The sequence below is a fragment of the Fringilla coelebs genome (assembly GCF_963513975.1).
Source record: "Fringilla coelebs genome assembly, chromosome: 7".
Classification (NCBI taxonomy): Eukaryota; Metazoa; Chordata; class Aves; order Passeriformes; family Fringillidae; genus Fringilla; species Fringilla coelebs.
In genome coordinates this window covers 6,578,114-6,606,081 of record NC_140035.1, presented here as the reverse complement: position 1 = coordinate 6,606,081, position 27,968 = coordinate 6,578,114, and the positions used below count along the sequence as shown (strand labels likewise).

General features: G+C 40.3%; 1 protein-coding gene across 1 annotated transcript in view; it reads right to left on the bottom strand.

Moving 5' to 3' along the window:
- Positions 1-27,968, bottom strand: part of TMEM163 (transmembrane protein 163) — an 88,249-nt gene that overhangs the window by 18,013 nt on the left and 42,268 nt on the right. The window contains exons 3-5 of the mRNA XM_084209026.1: positions 17,420-17,463; positions 16,210-16,301; positions 2,558-2,654 (exon numbers count right to left, since the gene is read on the bottom strand). Of these exons, the coding sequence (XP_084065152.1) occupies positions 2,558-2,654; positions 16,210-16,301; positions 17,420-17,463 (233 nt within the window). The remainder of the gene's footprint in view (positions 1-2,557; positions 2,655-16,209; positions 16,302-17,419; positions 17,464-27,968) is intronic.

Sequence of the window (27,968 nt, the reverse complement as noted above, 5' to 3'; positions counted from 1 at the left end):
AGATTTCCCCTCTGCTCAGATGCTGACAATATGGCCTGGGCAGGGGCAGCTTTGCTGGGAGCACAATCAATCAACAAAGACCCAAACAACTGAGGAGAGCAACTATTTCTGCTTGGAGCAGCTAAGGGAGCAACAAGCAACCTGAAAATCAGCATCACAGGCAGGCACAGCTATGGCAACTGGAAAGGTTTCTATTCAACAACATCCTCTTCCCCCAATTATTTTTAATATTGGCAGCCCCTAGGCATTACACCTCACTGGCCATGACTTGCAGCAGTGGTGCTGCCCTCTGAGCCTTCCCATTTTTCACTGTTATTCTGAGTTTGCAGAGATATTTCACCTGTCACACAACCCTTGCTGAATCAGTTTCAGGGAGATGTACTGAAAGGCTTTGAAATTAAAATCCTTGCCGTGGTTTTTAAGAGACACTGAACAAAAGTACCATCTCTTGCCATCCCATGCTCCAATCTACATTCCAGGCAGAATTGCCAGGTATGAAAATCCTTTAGGGGTGTGTGTGTGTGACTTTTACCCTGCCACCAGCCATCCACAGCCCATGCCTTGCCAGATACATCCTTCAAACTGTTGGTAGTACTTGAGTGCCTAGATGAGTGAGAACAGCCACAGGAGGAAGATTATCCATCCATATTTACAGGTCTGATTCCATGTATTTTCTTACTCCAACTGCATTTAAAAGCATTAAAAATGAGGAAGCACAATTTGCCTGCAAATCATAAAAAACGAACACAATCCAAATATAAGACATTTCTCCCCATGTCAGAAATAGAGCCCTCTCTTGTAGATTGAACTTGTAATGATGAACTTGTAATGATAAGAATAAGATAAAGACGAAACAGCTTTTAAATTTCTGTTCCTACTGATACAATTATTGGAGCATTTGCCCATAATGAATTAGACTGAGACATCTAAGTTAACCTGATACACACTACCAGAAATTCACCAAAATGAGTGTTTTAATTATGGTTGTAACCTCCCTTTTCCCTTCTCCTTCGCTGAGTCAGGACTATATATTTCATTTTCTCACTAAACAGGACTCAAGCTGTAGCCAGTTTGCCCTGTTTGGCTACAGACAAATTCAGCAGTTGTCCCTTAGCTGACCATCACAGCAGGGTCTCCCCTCACCCTCACCTGCCTCTCTTCAGCCTCACTGGCACATGCCCCATGCTCACTCCCCGACCCAGTTCTGTCAAAATGTTTGGGTTGGGTTTAAGAACTGACTCCTGAAAGTGTTTAAGCTAACCCAGATCATTTTGACAGAACCAGGCTGGTGAACTCCATGTGCTGTAATGCTGGCAAAGCTGAGGAGGCAGTAAATGATGAAAAGAGTGGAAAAGAGGGCAGGCAAAATGCAAAGAGAACATGAATCACCTGCAGTCAAACAATGCACCTGGCTGCAGTTCAGTAACCTGCTCACTCATGGGCTGTGCTACTCATCTTCACGCAGATTTCCACAAACTCCTGAAAACAAGCTTCTGGAACTGCCCAGCTCCTTGCAGGGCTCAGCTGGTCATCTGCACTGCTAACAGTGGCTAACAGATGGAATCCCATTTTGGCCTTCTGATTTCCCAGCTCTGCCTCCATCTCCTGGTGGAAAGGAAGGAGTTTTGGTTCCTGTGTGATGCTGTGCTGAGAGTGGCACTTGGCAGGGCGAATCCTTGGTGTGAAAGGCTGAGCAACACAACCTGACCAAACTTCTCAAAGGCTGGAGACAAAGCTCTGAGCCAGGCTGTGCACACAACAACTGAGCTGAAGCCTCATTTTATCTGAGCACATTAGGAAGAGTCTCGTGGGAGTGGAACCACTGCCAAATGGTTTTCCCAGTCAGCAGCTTGTTAAGATGAGTAGAAGTTAATAGCCAGTACTGAAAGGAAGCAAGGACAGGTCAGAGCAGGGCTGAGAGAAAGGCAGCTGGGGAGAGCTGCTCCACAGGCCAGGTAGGGGCTGCTTTCACAGCCAGAAGAAAGCAGAGAGCAGGAGAAAAGCCCTTTGTGGTGCTCCACAGTGAGTCAGTCTGAAAGCCAGCTCTTTCACCCAGCATGCTGCCCTCACCTGTTTCATCCCTGCTACACGTACATGGCTCTGGAGTTGAAGGCAAGAGCTGGAAGACATTAAAATGTAATCCAAAATGTATATTTTTTCCACACTGAAAATAAAATACTGAAGCTGTTGGAATAGTAAACTGTAAAAACATTCTTCTCACAAAATTCTAGTACATTCATTAAGCTCAGAGAGGCCTCCTCTCTGTAAATGAACCCCCACAGTCCTGTGTAGAAGCTTCAGGTGGTTACACTGAGAGAGATTTGGGGTCAAGCCTATAAAAACCTATAATTAAACTCCAGAAGCTAACCAGACTCCATCACATAAATAAAAAATACTGCTGAAAGAGCAAAGCCAGTATGTGAGCCAGGCAGGAAAGGCACCTGCTAGAGCTCCACAGAGTTCAGTGGGGCTGTTGGAAGGAGACACTGGCAATTGTCAGTCCCACTGACAGGGCAGGGAGCAAAGAGAACATTTAAAAGAACAGGAATCACCTTACCACTTCTGGAAGCACCCTCTTCGCAAGATCATGGATGGCTTTGATCACAATACATATTGATGACAGCAGGAATATGACACCCAAGATAACACAAGCCCTGGGGGGAAAAAAAATAGAGAAAAATACAAAGAAATATTAAGAACATATTTGAAGTTGCCAACTCTTCCAGGGTAACAGAGGGCGACAGAATATTAATAATAAAAAAATATATTAAGGAGCTAAAGATAGAGGCTTAAATTAAAGAACAGAATGAAACATCCAGCTCTTCTCCCATTCTTAAAACCTGGATTATGTATGAGAAGACAGGGCATAGCAGATATTGTTCCATTCTCTGATGTTTCAGAAAAAACTGCCACTTCTGCTCCTGATGATTTATCACAGTCTCCTCTAGAGAAGGACTGTTTCTCTCTGTTTGTTTGTTTGTTTGTTTGTTTGTTTGTTTTGCTAGGATCTCCCATTAGAAATAATGAAGGGAAGGTCATTCTCTTTACCAAGCCAGCAGAGATATTTGGCAAACGTGGTCAGTAGCATAACAGAACCTGGAACAGCTGTTTCCTCCCCTTTCCCCCCCAGTCAGGGATGATGTGGCTCAGGAACTGGTCCACAAAAGCTGGCTGACTTGCCTAAGGCCACTTGCTGAGCCAGTGACTGCTTGACATGAGCCACATGAACTTCCTGCAAGGATATGCTGACATTTCATCCGACAGCCATTCTGAAAGACAAGCTTTTCTATCCCCCCAACAGGCTGAAACCAACACAGCCCCAGACCTGTGAGCTGGACACTGTGGATCACACTCCCTGTGGCAGTACCTAGAACTGGATGCCCACTGAATGCATCTTCCCTTTCCCTCAGCACATCTTTTATTCCCTGCACACTTCTGGGCAAGGCAGGCAAACATTCCCTGGGGAATGCCCTGACCACTGGCTGGATTTTGTTCCCACATAAATCAGAGAGTTTGGGGTTATCTCTGTGGACTTGCCCACCACCCAAATATTTTGCAAATTTGCCAGCAGATACACAACGACTTCAGCAATCTTGATCTGTTTCTCTTATTCTCCAGCTCAGTTTTACTGTGGCAAAAGAATTCCCATCCACCTACTTACCCAGAAATAGCTGAAGCAGATAGAAGAAAAGGAAGATGATAACAACAGTGACAAGGGTATTAATAGCAGACAGAAATGCAGTCTGAGGTTTGAATAAGCATTCAGTAGTCGTATTTAGCAAGCCTAGCTTCTGCTTTATATGCTGGCTTTTGGAATCCACAGCCATGCAAAATTCATGAGAATAGTGAGTAGACTTCAAGCAAAAAAATGCATGGTTTTTGCCTTCTTGAGTGTATTGATTTATCTGCAAAACCACCAAGACACAACACTGCACTGTGTATTCTTTTAATCTCATTTGCTAGAAATAAATAATTTCTAACTAGACTGCAAATCATGCAAAATTCAACTACAACTGTGAAAAATAACAAACCTCCTAAAATTAATCTGAGAAACTGCAGTACATGATAAACAAGTTGCAATTGGTTATTGTAAGCATGCTCTACTCTCACTCTACCAGACCACAAAAATGTAAATACAAGCCAGCTCACCTCCATCTGCTAACAATCACTGCTGTGTAACTAAAGAGTGTTTTCACTGCACACCAAGGGTGCTAGTGCCAAGGTGCTTGGCAAATGCCATTTCACTAATAACATTCAATTAAATTAGATGAGCAAACTGCAATTTCTAAACAGGTTTAAATCAACTCAGAAGTACCCCTAAAAACTAGTGAAAGAGGAGTGATGCAAAAGTGAGGGTGGACTGATAACACAGAGAAGAATTTAAAGCCCTGATAGCTTTGTCCTAACCCTTGACTCACATCTCCATTACCTCTTGAAGATCATGTCCATATTTTACAGCCATTTCTACCTGGGTTAGTGTCAGAGCTTTCCACTGAACCCACTAAATAGTTATAGCTATAATTGATCTGTAAGGTAAAAGAATTGATGCTATGGGTTTGACAGGCAACAGAAAAGCTCTAATGAAGAGTGCATGAATCTGGAATCTTCTCCAGTCTCATGTTACATATATTGCTTCTATAAAGAAGGAGGAAGAGAGAAAATTTAGTCAAAACATTTTAAAACACAGTGTAAAAGCTTTATTTTTTTTTCAGAAACAATAAACTTTCTGGAATCTTCCAGAATGCAGTATAGTTTGAAGAACAGAAAACTAATTCACAAAGAACAAGGTGAGGACATCTCTCTGATATTCAGGCAGCAACCAACTTTTAACTACAGTTCAAACTTTCAAAGTTGGTTTTTTTCTTAAAGCAATGGCATTTGGAATGCAAGAGTAATGAAAACTACAAGAGAATTAAATATTACAGAACTGTTAAATTTAACAGTAAAACCACCAAGCCTTCTTTAGTTTGCTCTAAGTGTTGGTAGCTGATCATGATCTGCCCAAAATTTCTTGATGTGGTTTTGAGGCAGTATTTGTATGTGAAAATCCAGAAGACAATATGAACTGTAATTCATTCCATTAGAAATTGCCTCATAATTTCTGTCAAATTTTCAGCATTATTTTGTCACAGATGAACCACTCTGTTAAATTGGTTGTAATGCAGCCTCAGGCATTGAGAGTGAAATAATTTAAATACTCAAAACCATCAAAGACTTGATGCAGCTTTGGAGCTTTTGTCCCTGCTAGATCACTTCTAGTGGAATTCAGACACCTGTAGAAATCTTAAAAGCAAAAGATTGATTCTGACAATTGAATCTTGACAATTTTCAAAAGATGTTTTCTTGAAAGCAGCATTACAACCCACATACAACCCATTTATATTTATACAGCCCTATAAATACCCATTTTGTACTACAGCAGCCCTGGATATTTCACACCCATCAGAAGCAGATCAGTGTAACTGCATTACAGCACACACAGCTGCCACCTCACCTCTTCCATCACATATTCCCTGTGTGGAGCTCTAATAGACACAATTCCTCATTTTAATAACAAATTTTCACAACTCATAAGGAAATCAGAAAAGGAAATCAATCACTGTAAGCACCTGATATTCTTTTCCTTAATCAAATTTTGTTGCTTTGCATAAGTCAATGGCTTTTAAGCAGGTAGCTACAAAAAGTACTGAGTTTCAGGGGCTTCCATCTCCACAAACTGAATTTTCAAGCTGCTATTAGTAAGTTAGCACTTTTTCCCCTCATTTTATAATAAAATTAATTTCCTAAGGAGAGTAACTCCAGAGATCCAATTCATTTGCATTCAGCAGATGCAGCAGAACACCCTCCTAATTCGTGGATTTAGCTTTAATTCTATCTTAAAGTTTGAAATTCTTTGTCATAATTTCCTACAGATAGTGATAAGACTAAAATTCTGTAATGTTGCCAACACAGAATTAGGGATTAATCTCAGTCAGATTTCTGTGGTGATTAATCTTCAACATAATGAAGCAATCTTACCTTTAGCATGGCTTTGCCACACTAAATGTGAGTTGATCCTTGATCCCTTTCAGATAAAGAGGCTGCTCCTCCAGGTGACCAGCAGTCAGATTGATGTAAGACTACAGGTTTAAATTCTCAGCTACTTGTTTGGTAACATATTATACAAATAAATCAATAATAGCAATGAAATTACAAATACATGCTGAGTAACGAGCTCTGCTATAAACTACCTCAAAAGTGATCAGGGGAAAGCTACACAAGGGTGACTGGAAATGGAGTTTTTCTCATATCAACTGACTGCTATGAAACATCCAAGGCAAAAATTTCCCCTTCTTAATTATCATCTCATTCTCTTCCTGGCAGATCTTTACAGCAGCACAGCACCAACAAGGGTTTACAATGAAGCCCTTGGAAATTCCTCCTCTCAAGTCAATCTGCTCTCATGCAGCAAAGGTGGGACAACAGAATTAAGGATTCAGGAAAAATTAGTGATGCATATGAACACAGTCTGCAAAAATGTGTCAGCTTTCTCCTAGCAGCTCACAGGGAGTTGTTTTGGGGCAGTGGGGAGGGAAAAGCGTCTCATGCCCTTGATGGTTTGTGTGTTACAGCCTGGAACTATCTCAGCACCATGCTTCCAGTTCATTAAACTAATGCCTCAAACATGATCACACCACATGGAATAAAACAAGTTTGTCAGGAGCAGTCTAACTGCTTCCCAGGTTTGCTCTGTTCTCCCACCTGTTTCATTCATTGCAGTTTCCCAGATTAGCTGACCTGTTTTGATTATATGGGTTATTTTGTGGGGGGGGTGGGGCTGTTTATTACTTTTACCAAGGCAAAGAGGCTCACAGAACAACAAAAGAGCCCAGGATGGAAGGAACTTCCAAATGTCACCTGGTCCAACCTTTCACAGCACCTAGATGAGATTCTCAGCATCCTGCCCAACTGCATCTTGGAAACTTCCCACAATGAGGACTCTGCCACATCCCTGGGGAGGTTGTTCCAGTGATTGATTGTTATCACTGTAAAAACTTCCTTTCTGGTATCAAGATTGCTTGCCTTATTCGTGGAAAACATTTTGATCATTTCAGCTGAGCTACAGGGGTAAACATGACAAAAAGAACTGGGAAAAAAATCATTGTTTAAAGCACCAGGATTTGTATTCGTATTCTTGAGACAGAAACTCTATTCTCACATTTGCAAAGCTGCCATCTAAACAAGCTTCTATTCCTCATCCAATTCTCTGGCAGCCACAATGCTGTAAATAAAAGACAATACTTCTCATTTCTACATGTAGAAGAATTTCTACAAGAGCTGGTTTACTCTGTTTTAATACTGCCTTTACTTGATTGTTAAGAATCTTACCATGTTATATTTTCCTAAGAGAAATGAGACTTCCACCACAGGTTTATAGTGGAACAGTTTCTCAGAGAGGCTGTGGAGCCTCCATCCTCAGAAGTTTTGGAGACCTGACTGGATGAAGTTTTGAGTGCCCTATTCTGATCTCACAGCTCACTCTGCTCTGAGCAAGAGCTTGTGCCAGAGACCTCCTGATGCCCCTTCCAACCTGCAGTATCCTGTGAACCTATTAATTTTTAGTCACAAAATCTTTAACTCTGCAGGCTCTGTCAAGATCTTTCAGTACTAATGACTCCTAATAGCCCACAGAAAAGGAAATGTTAAAATCTCTGCAGGCTGTTTTCACCACTGAAGTGGTGAAAAATATTACTTTGCAAGGAACTGTAACTTCACATTAAAATGAGCTGCAGGCCAATAAGAGCAATATGAGCTCTAAGCCCAGGAGTAATGTGAGCTTCTTCAGCAAAGCTGAGAAAATCAGTTTTATGATGGATACAGAATTTAATCTCTGAGTAAACCCACCAATGAAACCTCCAGAGTTTAAGGAAGAAAAAAAATAATAAAATTAATTATTCTAATAAAATCTGTAAAAGTGCTAAATCCTGTTTCCCTGTGATTAGAAGGGATTTTAGTATTAGTGGCTGACAGAGTGAATATCATGCAGGGAATCGTTCAGGGGAAGTCACATGGTGTAACACAGAAGGCAATTGTCCAGGAGGTTTTTGCTATCAGAAGTTAGGAAAATACTTTTGAGCATGAAGTATTCATTCACTTTCTAATTCTGTATCTATACTTTTTTCTCAATTGTCTTCCATGTCTAACTACATGAGAGGAACACTTTACTTACTACCTCTTTGCCTTGCTGGTATTCTTGTTTTCATTCTTCCTTCCCCAAACCAAACACAAATTACATTCTGTGACTGCTCCTTCATTAATAACTTGGAACTTGCAATAACTTGCACCACATTTCTTCTGGAGGAGAGGCTGTCAGCCTGTTTAAACACTGGAACTATGGCAGCTCTCACAGCCTACTTACAGTAGTCAAGTGTAAAATGCCAGTGACAGCCAGCCCAGGAATCCTCAAGTGCAGTCAAAACTGAATGCTGGAATCTAAAGGATAAGGATTTGGAGGAAAAGGTTCAAATTTGGCTACCAAGAAAGGATTTTCTGGTGGCAAATCAGTGGGATCTGATTGATGGAGATGACGAGGACCAGGGCAGGGAAAATCTGCTGTCACACAAGTGAGGAATAGGAGGGATTGAGCAAGGGCCACTCCTGCCATGAAAAAGGGTGTGCAAAGAAGGAGAGGGGAGCCCCAAGCAGCTGAGCTGGGGGTGTCTGCCAGCACAGCACAGCACCCCGCACACAGCCCAGGCACAGCAGGGGCAGGTGACAGCAGCAGCTCTGTTTTGGGGACGGCACCTCTGTGGCAGTGTACAGCCCACTGTGCCACAGCTCTGCTGCTCTCTCCTTTAAATAGAGAAATCCAAATTACAGTGCAGCTGTTCACCAACATTTGCTGCTGTTCTGTAACGTGGCAGTCACATTTGCCATGAGGGTGGCATCCAGAACTCCGACAACTGTAACATCTGCCTCTCAAACTCATTAAAGGACTTTTCTAAAAGGAACTAGCCACTGTGACATATTATGGTAATACACAGGCAAAAGATACAACATCAGCCTCAGTCTTGAGAGTTCTGTCATGCTCTACTGCTAATCTAAAGCTTCCTTGTGTCCAATTAGGCAGTTATATCAGCTACTGCTGTAGCTTTTCTGTTATCAGGTGTAGCTCCTGAAGAGGTTTTGGACACCAAACTGTACAGAATCACAGCTGTTCAGGGTATTTACACCTGCCTGGTGCTCAGTGAGGAGGGAATGGAGTCAATTTAAGACTCTTTAAAAGGAACCAAGTGGGCTTGCTGTTCATCACACATGTTCCATAATCCACCCCCAACTGCCAGGATCCAGATCAGCATCATTACAGCTACTCTGTTTTTCTCACCATAAAAAAACATAAGCCCAAACTAGATTACACAATAAAGAGAATACAAGTAATAGTCTAAATGACCACTGAAAATCAGTTTTTCAATTATTGTGTTAGAAAAGTGTGCTGTGATATCACGTGGTCTGACTTCTTAAAAGACACTGAGGGGAAATGCTGTTTATGTCTGAAACTCAGATCAGCTCTGCTAGGGAACCATTTCATGCTGAAAGTGTTACAGGCCTTCTAAAACTTTTATTATCCCTTAGGATTTCAACTAGTTGCTGCAGAACAGGGTATTTACATACTTTAACATCATGCAGCTGAACTGGGGCAACAGTTCCATAAATAATTTGATACCCCAGGTATGGAATATCTACCAGAAAAAGCTAACAGACATTTCTACAGCTGGGGGAGTTCAAAAGCTCTCATGACCTGTTTTCTAGTTCCTAGGTCTGCACAGACTCTGCAGCTGCACTTGGAGTACACCTGCCTTACAACCACCCTCCTGGCTCCAGCACTGCTCCTCCCTTGCAGGAGATGATCAGAGACTGCCATTCCCCTGAACCTGGAAATTAAACCCTTTTGAGAACCTCTATAATATTCATTTTAATGGAGATCATCAAATTCCAGGAAACATCATATCCTGATTTTATACACATAGGCCTATGTGTACATACTAGGCAATACATACAAATCCTGCTTAATCAACTACCAGTCAAGTAAAAGGAAAGGCTTTCATAGGTTTTGGATTTAGCTCCAGTGAAATCATTGCCAAGCCTACAGATGCCACAGTTTTTGAAACAGATTTTAGAATATATAAATATATACATTTTCTATTTCAAATTTAATATAACTTGTATGTGCAATGATTTTTTTGGGGTGTGCTGCACACCCATAGGCATAAATGCATTTCTGTCTGGGTAAGAGCGAAGTTGGTGATTGATTTACTTTTGTCTGAATAGGGGAAAATGAATTTATGGAGAAATTATGATGTTTATTAAATCAGCCATATGAAGCAACTCTTGCATCTAGCACTGTACCTGGATGTAGAACTTTTGGCCATATATTTCAGAAGAAAGAATTATTTAGAAATTTTCAGTGTGTTAAGCAGAAACTATACTTCTCCTCCTATAAAGCAGATATCCAAAAAAAGGTGAACACTACCTTTGAAAACTCCTTATTGTGCCTCATTCTGTGGGAGAGATGTGAAAACGTGCTGTGAGGCCAAACCCCTGGAAGCTGAGAACCCCACATGAGCTGCAGAGGTGGTTTCTGAGCTGTTTGCAGCTCCATGCATTTGCCATTTTTCCAGCTCACTTAGGTATTCCATTCACTCATCACAAAAGAGCTTTGCCTCCAGCCACAGAGGTTTGCCCTGAACTGTGGGTAGGTGTGGATTTTGCCATCTGTGCTTCGAGTCTCTTTCGTGTGCATGGTATAGATAATTTTATCCACAGTTTTTTTCAATGTGACTGATATGTTGGGTCTGAACCCAGAGGATTATTTTCATTCAACACTACCTAAATAGACAGTGCTCATTTAGCTGGGTTAACCAGTACAGCAGAGCCAACCCTCACATGAAAATTTAAATACAATAGAAATACTGAAAATTTGGGTGGTTTTATTCAATTCTGTGAACCAAGAGAGAATGTGCCCTGGAACCATATAGATCAATATGCTTTCTTTTAGAATCAGAGGAAGAGAGAAGAGCCAGACCTAACTTTGCAGTATGGCAGTCATAAAAGGTGGCTTCTAGTTCTTTCAAGCTTTGACTGCAAAAGTAGGATACATCACAATCCCCCTATTCCTATATTCCCATATGCCTAATTGTAATGCACATATATTCAGTATAACTTCTTCAAGACTCCTCATGACCAGATATCAGGGTAAATATTCCCAAGTGGTGTCATCTGAACATGAGCAAGAGAGAAAAAAGGGTTACAGTTACTTTGGAAGGAGAGGTTCTCTCTGTCTAGGGTCTCATCACATTTTCTCATGTGGTTTCTCACATAATTTCTGATGAGAAGCGATCAAATATCTTTCTAAGAGACTGCTTTTAGCTGAAGCTAAATTAGAAATTCTTGGATTAGGCTGACTCTTATAGTTGTGTTCTTCTGAATGTCACAAAAGGTGAGAACACCAGTTCTTCCTCCCCATAATTTAGGAACCCATTAAGAAGCAAATCCCCAGAAAAAGCATTTTTCATAGGGCAAATGGGCTCAGCATCCTGAAGGTACCAAATCCACAGCCACAGCTGAGGTAGGGAGAAGAAAGTTAAGTTGCAGGCACATAGCAAAGCATTTAGGTAATGCCCAATTGCAAAATGACTCTTCTGGCAAAAAGCTCTCTCAGAAGCAGGTGTGACAGATATCTGCACCCCTGTCTACCACACTGTAGATTTTAATTCCCATAATTTTAGTATTACTGCTCATGTTTCAGACAACAGCTCCACCAATAGAAAAAAAGAAAGGACCTATCTGCATTCATTATGTATTATGTCATGGCAACACAGAGCACCACAAGTGTGTTTAAAATGATTAGTCCATGATAGAATTGAATTTTCTTATTAGGTAATTAAGGAATGCATAGCCAGAGTCTGAAATACGTAATCAAAAAACTCAAGCAAACAAACAAACAAAACCACAACACCAAAACAGTGAAAGAAATGTAAGAAATGTGTTTTCTGCTCTTGCCATAATCCAGAATGTTCATTATGAGTCAGGATTCCTATTTACTCTGGCACTGGGTTAAGAAAGATGTTGACAGACTGGTTCCTGAGAAACACAGAATTTAACTTGATACCATCAACAAAATAATATATAGCAAACACCAGCTGCAACTGTCAAGAATCACTGTTTTAAATATGCTGTACAGAGTTGGGTTTTGCAATAAAAACCCAGTAGCCAAAACCCCCAGAATCAATGGATCTCACAGGCATAGGCAGATACTGGGTCCTGTACTGCATTGTACAGAAAAGCAAGATCTTGCCAACCAACTGTACTGAAAGAGGTTTTTAAAGCTTTCCCACAAGGCTGTGGACATGTAGTTTGTTATTCTGTTTTTCCAACCTTTCCTTTTTTGGTGGTATTTCTCACTTTCTCCTCAGACACAGTTCCTGCACTCCAGCCAACTACATTCCTGAATTTAACAGAAGCTAAAAGCTGCCCCTGGCTGTATAGCCAGTGACTAGTTCAACATCTCATGAGACCTTTTTCCAGTCTTCTATTAAGAGATTTCTTCTACAGCAATTTACTGACTTTATTTCAGCACGTGAAAAACCACTGCTGCCAAACCAGCGTCAATAAAGTTCTTCTTCAGCAGATTTGTATTTGCTTCAGCAACCCAATGAGCTACCAAGTTACCAAGGGTTTACCAAAGGGCAGAATGTTCAAGGCATTTGTAAACTGGTTATGGAGAGCAGCCAGGAGGACTACTGACATTTCTTTGCACATCTCAGTCAATTTCAGTTGTAGATTTTCATCTTTAGTGGAGATTTCAAATTATTTCTCCAGTTATTCCAGCACTTTTTTTTTTCTTTCTTTAATTCCTTGATCATTGCTTTTTGATGACTTGTTCAGCACCTTTACATTTCCTGCATGTTAATTTACAACCTAGCAGATCACACTGAGCAGATCAAGTACTCATGAACTATGCATGTACTCTGACTCTTCCCAGATATCTGTAGTCCTTCCAACTCTTGTGTTGCCTCAAGACCTACAATTCTCTCAAGGACTCTTCTAAAAAACATCAAATATTCATCCCACTCCCACATACTCTTTCATTAATGAGCCAGCTAGGCAGAGTCAAGCACTGTCTCAATCTTGCAGTGGTTTAATTCCTGATCTTGGTGAATGTTTTAGCCTTGGCTTTTATTTCATCTGGGCACCAATGACACATCAGGAGCAGTCTGAGCAGCAGCAGGAAGGGTGACAGAGCTCTAGAAGAGGCAGTAAAGGACTCTGGAGAAAAAGGAGTTTTCTCATCAATCCTCCTAATGAAAGGAGAGCTTTGAGATGGCTGAATCTGGAGAATCAACAAATGGTTACAGGGCTGGTGTCCCTGCCAGGGGTTCAGCCTCTTCTGAGCTGTGTGCTGTGGTTGACACCCGGAGGGAAGGGATGAACCAAAGGGATGAACTCTGAAAAAGAAGCTTTTCATCTCACCCCAGAAAACAAGAGAAATCAAATCATCTAATAAAAATGAAACCCATTAAGCAGAGTTAAGCTCAGCAGGACACATTTGCATGATGGTTTCAGCACTCCAACTGCCCTGAAGTCAAATGGAAATGCATTGGTTCCTCTCAGCAGAACTTGGCACAGCAAGCACTTCTGTACCCTTGGGAGTGCCAGCCCATCGAGTGCTGCAGCTCCAACTGCCATATGGCCACAGCTTAGGCAAGACTACGCACTTCTTTCACATCTTAGCATTTTATTCTCAGCATTTAATTCATAGCACATCATGAGTCAGGCTGTATTCTCTGTGCCTTCTCCTGGGGGTGTGTTTTTCAGGCTATCTTTATGTTCTCTCTCAATGACGTCCAAGAGCTAGGACTGACTCTAACACTGCCTTTCCATGAGAGGCTTTACACTGATTTTAACAGATTTTGGATCAATCTCTTGCTGTCAAGTTTATGAAACAGGAAGCTTTACAAATTTGCAAAACACAATTAATTGGCAATTCCACTCAGGTTTTGCCAAGGAGATAAGGATTTTTTCAGATCTGTTAGAATACACAGACACAATGTAATATTTAATCAATAAGAGAGACCTATAAATAAAGAACTAAACTGAAGCTACTCTGGCACACCTTATTCTGCTAAACAGACCCCTGCACTAAGGCAGAAGATGGCCAGGCACACAAAAACAAGATTAACACACAGCACAACCTAAGCACCCACACAAATTTGCACCACACTGTCCAGGAGTCTGGGGGAGGAGGCCCACAGAAAGCAGGGATGGTGACAGACCAGGTGGAGTTAGAGGCAGATATGATGCAAAGATTGATTATTCATAAGCTGAGCAAGCAGCCAGCAGGCATCATTGCAACATTCTCCCAGTGTCAAGGAGGAAAAATAATTACATGCAGTGTTTCAAGCTAGAGATTGATTAAACACAACAGGAAATCAGAAATATGCCACCCTCAAAAATGTGACACAGTAAGAGTTGCCTTAAGCAGCACAACCATCTCACCACCTCTTTGCTGTCAGTACTGTGGTGGTTCTCCTGTCAGCTCTGGAAACAGGGATAACCAGGCTGATACCCAGTGATTCATATTCCCAGCACATGGGAACATTCTTTCACTTGATACTGAACTCATAATGAAACCCTAACTGTCTTCAACTAATGGGCATGGCAAGTAATTCACTGACTTAATTCAGCCTTATTAAAGCAGAGGGATTATATGAAAGCAAATTAAAAATGAGCATAAAAAAACAGGAAAATATGTTTACTACTTTGCCTGTTCAGTTAACTGGCTTAGCCATAGGGATATATTGAGTCTTCTCTTGTATTGTGATTTACTTTCACTTTTAAATACTTTACAAGGTTCACTTGAAAAAGCCCAACAGAAGATTTCAAAAATATGTTAATTGAATGTTGACAGGAATCTCTGTGGACACCCACAAAAGCAAGATGCTAAGAAAATGTCTGTTAAAACCTCCAAATCTGTGCAGGAAGACTAATTTAAATCACATTTTTCTGAATTTATTTTTATGAATCAATGCCACATCAGTCTTTTATGGCCTTTTATTCCAAACTGTTCTGTATGGAGCCCTGCCAGAAAGGAACTCACAGCCCTGGCAAGCTGTTGCATGAGCCCGAGTTAAGGCATGTAAAAATACTGCTTACTCTTTCCTAGTTTTTAGAAAAAGATTGTGAAGATGTGATTGAGAGTCTTCATGTGGCTTTTTGTTGTCAGTTTTCTGTGGGTTTTTTTTATCCTACCAGTTATGCAACGTTTCTTTTCATCAAGCTGCCCTTTATTAAAGGGACATCATTAGAGGTGTTTCAGCCCAAACCTACCTTACTCCCCTTTACTGTAAAATTGCAGTCCATTCCAGGGGACAGTTGAACCATTTTCCAGCCAGATGGGATGCTGCCAGCAATGGCAGCACAGAGAAAAACCAAAAACAGGCAAATGTACTGCAATTCTCCACCTAGATGGCCAAAATTTGAGTGGGAATTTTAAATCTTTTTTATGCACTAGTTAGAAAAATTCTTGTTTCAATCTCCACCTGATCCTCTCAGCTACCATATGAATCACCCATAGAAATGCTGCATAATGATGCAGAACAAAATTCCCACTGTGATCAATACTGCACTCCATATGTAAAGACTTTTTTTCCCCCCACAGGATATATACATCAAACATTTAATATGGAAAAAAATTTATTGCAAATAAAATAAAATAAAATAAGCATAAAGAAGACATGCATCACTGCTGTACTCTTACTTTAAAAATATTAAAATGATTCATATTCAAACTTCTTGAGAGAAGTACAAATATAATACAAGCATCAATTTCAAAAAACTTGCTCTAGTAAGAATAATTCAGTAAGATGCAAAATGAAAGATTTACAAATCTATTACAGATTGCAAATACACTTCACTTGATACAGGTGCTGCAAGGGAAAGCAAATTGCAAAGGCCTAACCCCTGCTATGTTGGCTAAAACCAAACTGAAAATCCCAACCACGGGGAGCTTTGCCGCGTGTTTGGGAGCAAGCAGCGAGCTGGCAGAAGGAAAGAATCCTTGCTGATGGGACAAAATGTTTTTGTCAAAGCTCTGGAATGTGCAGCCTCCCAGCCTGACACCAGAATCTCTGCAGGGCCCTGGCAGAGGCAGAAGGAAGGAGGTGTACTCACATGTACTCCCTGTGCGCGGAGTGCACCGCGGCCGCGTTGCTGTAACGCCACAGAACTATCGCCGATGACAAAACGTCCAGGGTGGCATCAAACTGCAAGAGAGACAGAGCCAATTGTCCTGTGGGCCACTCAATGTGCCCTGCACTGAGAGCAAAGCATTTACCATCCTGCTGCACAGGCACAAAGCAGCTTCAAATAAATCACTCCAATGAAAGCACGATTTGCGTTTATTGAATTGATGTTCACGGTTCTGCCCTGTATTATTGCATAGGGATACAACCCAGAGCTCAGAAAGTCAATCAAAGGATTAAAAAAAATTGAATTTTTAATCTATCAGCTGTGAAGAAGTTAAGACAAAAACAAACATCACGGTCTGCCACTGTAGTACTCCAAGAGTTAAAATACTAATACAATCCCAATGCAAAGACTGTAAAGAAATAAGTGTAGAAAAATGCCTGCAGTCGCTATTTTCCTGCAAAAGCTCTTGTTTCCAACCAAGAAAATATTAACTTTTTCTCCAAAATCCCACCTAGATTTCATCCTATATGAGTTTATTATTCTGTATCATCAGCAAAATTGCCATGTTTGTATTCCCAATTAATGCAGATGTGGTGTCAGGAGCACTGAAAATCAGGCCTGTCCCACTGTAAGAACTTTCACTCCCATGTCAAACTTCCTACAGAGTCAACCTGACCTTCAGAACTGAAAGCTGAAGATAAATTATTTGATGTGAGTCATTGCTTGCCATTAGGAATTTTTTGCTCTGCCCCTTATTTGGAAAGTCATGGCAAGGACTGGAGAGGAAAGCTGACATCCCAAAGTCAAGAGCAGTCTTACCACCAGCTTCAATGGGAGCAGCTCAGAAGGGAAATTCAGAATTTGGTCCAAGTTCAACAACAAAACTGATTTGTAGTTGAGAGATTTTGTATAACAAAACCATATCTGCTGGATAACATCAACAATAAAGAATAAGCGTGGCTTTTAATTCCAGGATAGGATTTAATGGGAAGAAACTGGAAAAGTATAATTAGAGTACCTTTGCCACCCTTTCCAATGCTTGACTTAAACAACATGTTTTCTAACTCATTATTGACTTTGCACACCTTTCCATGAACTTACCATAAGAAAAAATGCAGTATTTCATGCTCAGAAAAGGCCCTTGGAAAAGAAAAAAAAAAGTAGATAATATTTCAATTGTATCTCTACTTACAGCAAATCCAAAGGATGATGCACTGTATCTCATTACGGAGACAGCTGAAGGAAAGAAAATATTATTTAGAATCACTTTTAACTTACTTTGCTGCTTCTTTTTCTGCTGTTCAAGTGCTAAAAAAACAGTTTTAACACATGGATTTACTTTCACCCAATTCCCACTAGAACAACCTGACCCAACACTTTAAAAATGTCTACAAAAAGACATTGTGCCACAGGAAATGGTCAGAACATTGAAGAGATTTCTTCCAAAACTGCAATGGGGAGATTGAGCAGCATTCAAAAAGTCTGCTCACAAAACAAGCTGTGGTGTAGATGCAGATTTTAACAAAAACATTTTGAAACCACAATATCAAACTCCCAGAAAACTTAATACATTTCAAAGTGCTCCTTGCTCCAGCCAGGAGTTTCAGGCCACCTGGACTGGATGACAGAAAACCACACAGGCCCATTGAGACTTCCTGAGTGCCGTCTTTCATCTTTTTGGCCAAAAGCCCAAGGGTAACTCACACAGCCCCAAGAAATGCTGCAGATCCCATCATTTCAGTGGCTTCCACTGCAAAAATATCAGCAGGAAAAGTTTTGAGCAGTCCTGGTTTTGACCACCCAGCACCTTCTAAAACATAACCAAGACTGAAAATGTGCTTATACCTAGGGAAAAAAACACAATTTTAAAAAAATTCACTCCTCACATCCTAATTTCATCACCTCAGTTTCCAATTCCAGGAAGGCCTGTGCCAGAACAAATACTCCAACAGCCCAGAGGAATAGAAGGGAAGAAGGAGGCAGCAGTGGGAGAGGAGCCTCCTGGAGATGGGACTTCACCAAATGCAGCTCTCAGGGTCACAGCAACCCCAAGCACTCCATCCTCCTTGCTGTGGTCTGTGAAGGGTCACCTGAACCTCTGCTCCCTGGATAAACTCACAGAACTTATTAAGAGGACTTGAAATAAAGCCCAGAAGGATTAATCTGACTACTATTACACCAACAGATATCAGCTAACTTAATAACATATTTTTGTAGAAAATCAAACAAATAAACCAAAAAACAGACTCATCAATGACTTTGTCAATCTCAGGCTGACAAACACAATATCTAATTCTCAGTGTTCATTAGAGCAGCTTGGCAGAACAGAGACACTATGATTTGACTGTTCTTTTCAGTAACAGCAAGCTGTAGACCTGTGGCACTCATCTGGATAAACAGAAATTAAATTCTTGGGAAAGAAAACCTTTTTGTTATGGATCTAAGACATAGGTGTTGTCATGAGCAAGACAGATTTCACAAATATTTGGACTTTATCATTACATTTGGGCAAAAGACAAAGAAAAGTCATCAAGGTTCCTCTCCAGACTCCAATTTTCTCAAAGTTGAAGAGTATTGAAACAGTGTAGATTTACACTGTTTCAAGAGTATTGAAACTGTGTAGATTTACATCTCCCTCTCATTTTTAAACCATAATCTCCCACACTTCATTCCCTAGGTAAAAAAAGAAGCCATATTTCTTGGTCAGACTTGCCAGTGATCTGCAAATTTCAACACTTCACTGCATAATAATATATTGCCTATCAAATTTTCATTGTCTGCCTCCTTAGAGGAATATAGTTTCAAAATCAGCAGACATTGCAAAAAATAAAATATGGGAATTCACAGGTACATACAAACTTGCAATGTTCCTGTCATTGCTGCTTCCATATGATGCAGTTCAAAGCAACACTTTTCCTCCTATTTCTAGCTTGCCCCTCTAGTGGAATTAACTCCTCCATTTTTACTAAATTGCCAGTTTCTTTCCCAAATCAGATCCAGACTTGAAACTAACGAATTGTATGGTTCCTTTAAAAATGAATATGTAATTTCTCTGGTGATGAACTGCATACAGATAGCAGTTCCACACCTTAAGGATGCTTGAAGGGACATATTTGGTATATTTAAAGCACAGGGAATTCTGCATGAGAACTATTTTTATTTTATGTATTCTATCACAGCAGTAACACACAATCTGTTTGTCCTGAGCTATCTAAAACAGCAATGATAAACAAGTATTAACTAACAGTGTCACAACTCTGCTCAAACCTTTTTGCTAATTAGTGAATATGACTAGGACTGGCATCCTACAACACTAACTTTTAGTGGTAGAAGGCCATAATAAAGGTAATAAAGAGCTTTTAAGCCCTGGAAAGATGTATTTCTATACTATTTATTTGGTTTTATATTTTATACTGGTTTTCTAATGGAATAAACAACACATTTCTTTTTTCTTTCAGAGTCAAATGACAATGTAAAAGCACCTTCAGCCCTGACTTAAGCACATTAATACTTCTAGCTGGCAAGTACAGTCACAAAGCCCCCCAGTAAGTCATCCCAGCTTAAACAGGATGTTTGTCCAGGAGTCCAGGCTCTGTGGCAGTGAAAGCAGCTCTAATATTGGATTGCAGGGTGTAGCCATGATATTTTCTGAAAACCCCTTTCCTTAGGATATTTCCTCCTGAGAAGCTGAGAGGCCTCAGGAACAACATGTAAACAGTGATTTTCTGTTGCTGTGGGATGCAACAGGTGGATCTGGGATTGGTCTCATCTGGTTGTTTCTAATTAATGGCCAATCACAGTCCAGCTGTCCAGACTGTCTGGGTCAGTCCGAGCCTTTTTTATCATTCTTTTTCTATTCTTAGCTAAGCCTTCTGATGAAATCCTTCCTTCTATTCTTTTAGTATAGTTTTTAATATAATATATATCATAAAATAATAAATCAGCCTTCTGAACCATGGAGCCAACATTCCCATCTCTTCCCTCATCCCGGGGCCCCTGTGAACACGGTCACAGCCAGTACAGGCTGCCCCAGACCAACCACATCCACTAAAAACAACTGGTTCCCACTGCAGACACTGGAGCTGGACACTCCTGGGGAGGCATTTCTTAGCAGCCAAGCATTTGAGAGCCCTGGGCAGAGGAATAATTGTGGTCCTTTTGCCTCCAGAGTCACTGCTGGGCTCCAGGAGGGCACTGCAGGGATGGGCCACGGAGCTTCTGCTGATCCCTCACCTTCCCTCCTCTGAGAGTGCCTTTTCAGCTACTCCCAGATGGGAATAAAACCCCCCCAGAGATTCTGAATCTCCATTCTGAGCCAGAACAATGGTGGGAAACAAGGAATGAGGAAAGAACAGAGCAGGCAGGTTAAAGCCACTGCGAGGCCACACTGAGCAGATGCACTGCCATGGCAGGGGGAGCCTGCTTTTAGCTGTGTTATTGGCTCTATTGGACAAGGTTTTATTACCTCTACAATAAAGCAGATAATCCTAATGCATTTCCCTGACATTTGTAAACAGAACTTGCAAGCAGTCAGAAGCTAAAAATAGAGCCAGCACAGTAAGCAACAAATCTGCCTCTGTCTCCACCTGCACAGCAATATCAATTTGTGAAGTCTGCTGGCCTGTAGGTCAGGTTTTGCTGGAATTCCTTCACCCCTTTCAAATTGATTCCAAATAATTTAAAAAATAGCCTATTTCCCACACATTCTACTCTGAACAAAATAAGGGTTTTATTCATTTCATGTGCCTCAGAAAGAAATCATGTAACTACAGAATAGTTCCAATTTAACTTTCCAGACATCTAGTCTGCCACCAGCCTTTGGCAGGTTCAATCCAGCTCAAATTTGTTCTAGGGTGAGGACCCTGCTGTTAGCCTGGGACTCTCATTTCCTCCCCTGTGTTGGGAGAGCTCCCTAGCACCTTTTTGTGCAAAGCTAGGAGACAAGGAACGGGGTAGAAAATTAACTCTGACTCCAGATCTTTCAAACAAAAATTTTTGGGATGAGTCTGACTACAAATGAGAGATGGATAAAAACTGCTCCTCCACCTGTCATAAAAATCTCCTCTTAACTACTCAGAAAGGGAAAAGTTATTTTTAGGCAGCTCCTCTAGATGGGACAATCACTCCATCATGTTTGCTTTGAAATTAGACTTTCTGAAAGACACACTTGGGTGTCAGCACATAAAATACCAAGGCTTCAAAAGCACATGACCTGCACTTGGCAGAAGTCAGTCAGGCAATTTGAACACTGCTGAAAATGGTGGGTTTGTGTCTCTATATATTACAATGCAGATCTTGCAGGTTGTACAGTCACGAGCAAGGGGAACTGGAAGTTCTGCTGAATCAGAAGTGAGACTGAAATACAGTCTGTTTTCATTGCCTAGTGTTGGTAAAACATCTAAAACTAATGTAACAACAAATATTTCAAAATAAATCCATTCCAAACAGAGAAAAACAAAGAAACAGTTATTCTCTAAAAATCACTCACAACAACTGAAGGCAAAGAACAGACACGTCTGATAATGCTAATACTTGTTAAAAATGTTACTGACTCAAATCAACAGGTGCCTCAGGTGCCTTCTCCCTTCCCCAAAATTCTAGTAGAGCAAAATGTAAGGATTTTTATGCACAGGCATTAAATTTCTGCAATCAGCATCTACAAATGGCGGCCACACATTCAGTATCTCAGACACAAGTCTGCCAGATGTCCTATCTTCATGGCAGATCCAGAGCTATCCATCAGTGTCATCCTTCTAGACCCATTTTCCTATCCCAAAGCGATTGGCAAAAGTGTAAAAACATTATCTATCCAAAATCTTTGGCTGATTTTCTCAGTTTATATTGCATCAACAAGGTAAAGGCTCTCATTTCTGCTCAGCACCATTAGACTGTGATGCATCTACCAAGTGAAGCCTAAACTTCATGCACATCAAACCTGGATCTCCATCTCATTAGAATTCACCACCAATTGTAAAGAAGTCCCCAAGAGGGTTCATTTTCCCACTGGCCTGGAAGGTGTCACAGCAACGCTGTGCAGAATGAGCTGCAGGAGAGTCCTGGGAGATTTCAGTCCTTGGGGAAGCTCAGCTCTGGGACTGAACGAGGCTCTAGAGCCAGACATCAACCATCCAGCTCTGCCATGCCTGGGGCAGCACTCTCAGGCCAAGAAACCACAAAAAATCCTCAAGGTATCCTGAAAAAGATCTTTGCAGATTCATCGAGGTAACAAATTTTACTGTTGGCAGTAGTAAAACCTTCCAGGAATAATTGTCTCTCCTTGTCTATTATGCAGTTAATTATTTTGCTTGTTTGTTTGACAGTGGTCAAATCTTTAGTAGCTGCAAACTTCCATAACTGCATTTTCTGCAGTGAGATACTACAGCCTATATAAGTTGAATGTATTCCTCATTTATTATTATTAGAGAAGAAGAAAGTTTCAGGACTTTGTTCAAAGGTTTTCCCTTGAGTTTAATCAAAACAGTTCTTTCCAGTTTGTTCAGATGATAGCAGATTTTTTATTATTTATTACTATTATTATTGCTGATTTCAGTATTTTCTGTATTAAGTGGTTCATTTTTCAATGTTTCAATGATAGAAGTTTTTAACACCTGTTTTTGTGGTTCTTGGAAAGACATGCCAGTTCTCCCCTAACTCCCTTTACTTACATGTTTTTTGATTCCATTTGAAACTGATTATCCATTACACCATGGTGCTCAGCAATAGCAGCAGAGAAGCAAGAATGGCAAAACAGTCCTAAACCTCACTTAGGCTGCAGATTCCCTTCTGTTTGATTTGTTTTCACCTCCCCTTTTGCCACCAAAAGAGCAGCCAGGCCTCCCCTGGCATGTCCCACAAATGGGCCAGACTGGGCAAACTCACAGGAGTGCCCAATCCTGAACTGTGAAATAATGCTACTACAGCAAACAAGGGACATCTTTTCAAGTGATGGAAACATTACCCTCCTGGAGAGCACAGTGACCCAAGAGCTGCATCACACAGCAAACTGAGCACAGCAGTGATATAAAGAATCCTGGTATAAATAAAGCCCCTGAATGACAGAAACACACAGACACTGACAGTAAATCTGTCCCTGATTTCAGAAAAAGAAAAAAATAATGTCTGGGATATCTTTTAGCAGCTACTGAAATATCTTCTACCTCCAGCAAGCTTTCCCTGCCACTCTTCAGTGAGTAGAGCACTAATAAATGGCCAGCCAGCTATACAGAGCTCTCCATTTTCTGTGGCACTCTTTCCCAGCATTGCTGGAGATGAACACCAGGAACCATTTCTTGAGGGGAAGCTGCTTGTAAAGGCAGAAATCAGGCAACTCCCATCAGGCAGAGCTAGCAGCAATTTCCAGAGCTGCTCAGGAGCAATATTCCAGCAATATTCCAGCATGTGCAAGTGCTCTGCAAAGCACAGGAGAGAGCAGCATCCCTCCTGTCTGGCATCCCACTGCTTCACACACGCCCGTGCTTCCTCTCTCAGGTGCCAACCTTCTGTTTCCAAACAAGATCATCTCAAAAAAAAGGGAACACAAATAAATCAGAGCAAAGGAGGACTTGGTCTTTTTGTTTAGTTTTGGCTTTCCAGGGGGCCGGAGCTAAAGGAGGGCCCATATGCTACAGCTCCAGTTGAGCTTTATCAGGATACTAAATGCATATGTTGGCATTTCAGAATAGAAATAATGAAACTTTTAGGTCTATAAAAAACCAGCTAGATATGTGGTGCAAACTCTCTGCAACTGAATATACAGGTGCATACTTTCAGCTGTTGTATTTCAAATGGGGTCACTTGAAATGCCCAAAATAACTCACTGCAATGACATTAAAGCACATTGTCTTTTAATGAAACTATGTATTATTGATGCCCCAACTCCAAATATAACAACTGAAATGGCCTAGAATGTTGCAAATCCTTGTAACTGAACATTTACCAGGGAGGTTTTTGCAGTTTATGCCTACAATCCACAAGCTTTGTAATTTCAAGCCTGGAGTCAGCTTCCAAAACCAAAGGAAGCTCTTGGAGCCTGAACTGGGACAAGGAAGGAGTGGTACCTTGGATAAAAAAGCCAAAAAATTACCACAAATGTTGGGTGATATCAGAAACACTGAACAGCTGTTTCTAAAGCCCTCTGGCCAAGATTTGTAACTTGCTGTTTCCAGACAAGGGCTATCTAGATTTAATGACCTGGGAGACTCTGAACACAAAATTTCTCCCAGTTTTTGTCTCACTGACTGCAGGCAAGAGAAGCATTGAGGTTCTACTCGGCACAAAAGAAAAAAAAAAAAGAAAAAAACAGTTTTGGGAGTCTGACCAGTTGATTTAAAACGAAATTAACAGAATAAACCAGGACACTGAGGTGAAGACCCTTATCTGACCTAAAGGGAATCTGGAATCTTCAGAGGAATTCAACCAACTCATGTTTTATAAATATATCCTTGAACCTGTAACAGCTAGGACGCTGATTAAACATTTTTACCAGTCATTGAAGGTTTTGAATTGTTAATCAAAGAGATGAAACACTGCCATTATTCTCAGGTTCTGGTAAGTTCCTGTCCTGTGGTCACATTAGAAAGATGAAGAGATCCTTTCAAAAAGATAATTAAAGACAGATATTGTACAAAAGCTCAGATGTATTAACAAAGAATTTATATGCAAGGATTCAGGCTAACTGCAGCACAGCCAACAATAAAAGTATGAATATAATTGGCTGTGCTATTGGCTGTGTATTGGTGCCTGCAAGAAAAAAATATTGTTAATAACTTTTATTTAGAAGCACAGCACACTTAAAAGAGCATAACCAGTGAGAACTGAATCCCCTGCCTCTGACAGGGTTATTTGTCTCCATTCCTGTAAAGAAGCCCACTGGTTTCATTTTAAAAAGATGCTCAATTTGAAGTTGGCCAGGTTTAAAGTAGAAAAAAATATATCAGAAATGTCCAAGTGCCAAAGTTCCAGATTCATGGTATTTTTTATTTATTTTTGCTCTCTATTTTCACGCTACTATTTCAAACTTGACTGTGAACAAGTGGGGGTATTAAAGAAATCAAGAGCATTAAAACAAATCAGTGTTGCTGTTAAAAAAAAAATAATAAAGTATCCTCAGAGCAGCAGACAAACAGACAGACACAATCCAGTTTTAATACCTGGAATCACACTGCAATCTAACCTGTGCTCCATATAAATTGGCTGAGAGTAGTGCAACTTGGAGAGTGTAGATCAAGAGAGAATTTAGTTAGCTTTGTCTTGTATCATATTCTAGAAGTATATCTATATTCTAGAAGTATTACACCTATCCTGTAGCTTAAATACACTTCTTAAATAAGAAAAAAGACCCTGTCTATGGTTTACAATCGCTCCAGTATGACTCTTCCCAGCAGCCTTTAAATGTAGAGAAAATAAACACATTTTAGCCATGGTAAGCATTTAAAACCAGTCCACAAAGGCACTGGCTCAATTCTCACTTTTCCACATTAACTGTGAGAACTCTTTTTTTAGTAGCTACAATCCTTGATACAACACAGATGAATTTGCAACTTACGAACAAATAGAAAATTGTCAGACAGGAAAATTTCCACTGAAGTTCCAGGTGAATATACAAATTTTTTAATCAAAGTCCTTTTATTTTCCCTAGAATTTCAATAAAATTTTAAGCAGCTCATCATATGAATAAATGCATTGCAACAGCTTGTATTTACCATGAAAAGTTTTCCAAACAAATTAGAATCTATTTTATTTTATGGATTTTCACTTTTCCTTTCCGTCCGTGTGTGGAGGAAGTCATGGGGTTTGAGGTCATTATAGACATGAAATTATATTTACTATTACATACGAATAAAAATAAAAATAAAAATAAAAATAAAAATAAAAATAAAAATAAAAATAAAAATAAAAATAAAAATAAAAATAAAAAGTCTTCCAATTTCAGAGGATTGGATAAGGGACCACAGGAGATATTTGAAGATCAGGGATGCAGAATAAGTTTAATAATCCAGAAGGACTGGACTCTGAAGAGAGAGTGTAACTGTGTGAAAAGCCAGGTAGATGCAGGTGGCTGGTACACCCTACTGCCAACCCTTCCACATTTCCTTCCCTAGGATTCTTATCCCTAAAACAGGGTGCAAGTACTTCCACAGTCCAGGGGGTTGCACACAAGGAAAATCATTTTATCCTACAAAAGGATGGAGAAATTCTGCAAAAAGTGACAGCAGGCACCATCAGTATCTCATCTATTCTAATAAACTGTGTCCTGCTCTGACCTGCCTTTTCTATTTCACATTGTCAAAGCCTTCACTTTTAGATCTGCAAACTTTACCCATGGAAAATTACCCCAATTAGAAACGATCTGGAGGAGCTTTATGGCATTCCCACAGCTCAACAGTTGTGAGAGACTATTTTTATACTAAAAGTATTTGAACAGACTTCTGAAAATCAAAGCAGGTTTCCTTCTATGGAGAAATACAGCACGACTTCAGAAGTGTATCAAGTGCTGAAAAAAATATTCATTTTGAAAATGATTTTGCCTTGTTCCTTAACTTGCATTAGTATAATGTAATTATAATTACTGAAACTGATGTGACTTGTGCACCCCACTGACAGGTTTCAAAGCTTGGTTTTGTCCTGCTGAAACCTCTAGAACACAAATGCAGTGGGAGCCATGAATGCAAAGGTGACTATTTTAAGCATCCCTCATTTTACCCACCCTTTGAAAAGTTCTGAATTTGGAACTGAGAAAAATGAGTCCATACAAAACTGTCAGCTGGACACCAAATAATGAATACACCCCAAAAAATTACAAGAAAGAGCTATTAAAAATTACATTCAAACTCGGGTATCTGAGAACACAGAGGCAGCCTGAAACTTTTTTAAAAAATCACTTCTAGTATAACTACCTATCTGTGTTCCATTTTTTAAGGAAGGTAAAAGAAGATATTTGCTTGGCATTTTCCTTGATGTTCTTGTCTGGTTCCTCCCTTAACTCAGAGGTGGTTGCCTTGCAAAGCTGTTCTTGAGGAAGATAAACAGAAATAGAATAAATTCTCCTCACGTCTGCATTTGGGATGTAGAGCCCTAAGGCTGCTCCCCTTGGAGCCCATGCCCACCTGACCAAAACCAAAGCTGGAGATTTAAATTATATAAAAATATATTTATATTCATTTCTCTATGCATGGCTCTCCTGAACATGCCAAGAATGGAACAAGGTGTGTGAGCACAAGGCCAGAAGAAATTCACATTCATGACTTCTCATCTCATACAAAATGTTTGTTCTCTGAGCATTTTAATGAACTTGGAAATATGAAAACCAGGGAAGATCCAAACTGAAAAGCATTGGATGTTGAAAGATAATTAGTTGCCTTCACAGCCCTTTTCATCATCCCTATCGATTTCAGAGACAAGACACATATCAGGGCACCCCTATTTAATTAGAAGGCTGGTGAGCAGCTCCAGAGCCAAAACAAGCTGCCAAGTACAATTAAGCAGGCTGCCAGAATCCAGCACAATCTTAGAGATTTTCCTTTTATAAAGGGAGATTAGGAGTGCACCATCCCAGACAGCTCAGTGACTTATGGGAGAAACTTTAAAACCTGGTTTTACGTACATGTCTGAACAGAACTCCAATTTAAACTTGTTTTTTGATGTGAAAAAATGTAGATACCTCAACTGGCTGTGGGAAAGGACATCTGCCCAGACCTCTCCAGCCCAATTTAGTATGTAGGAGCCTGAGGACCTGTTTTCAG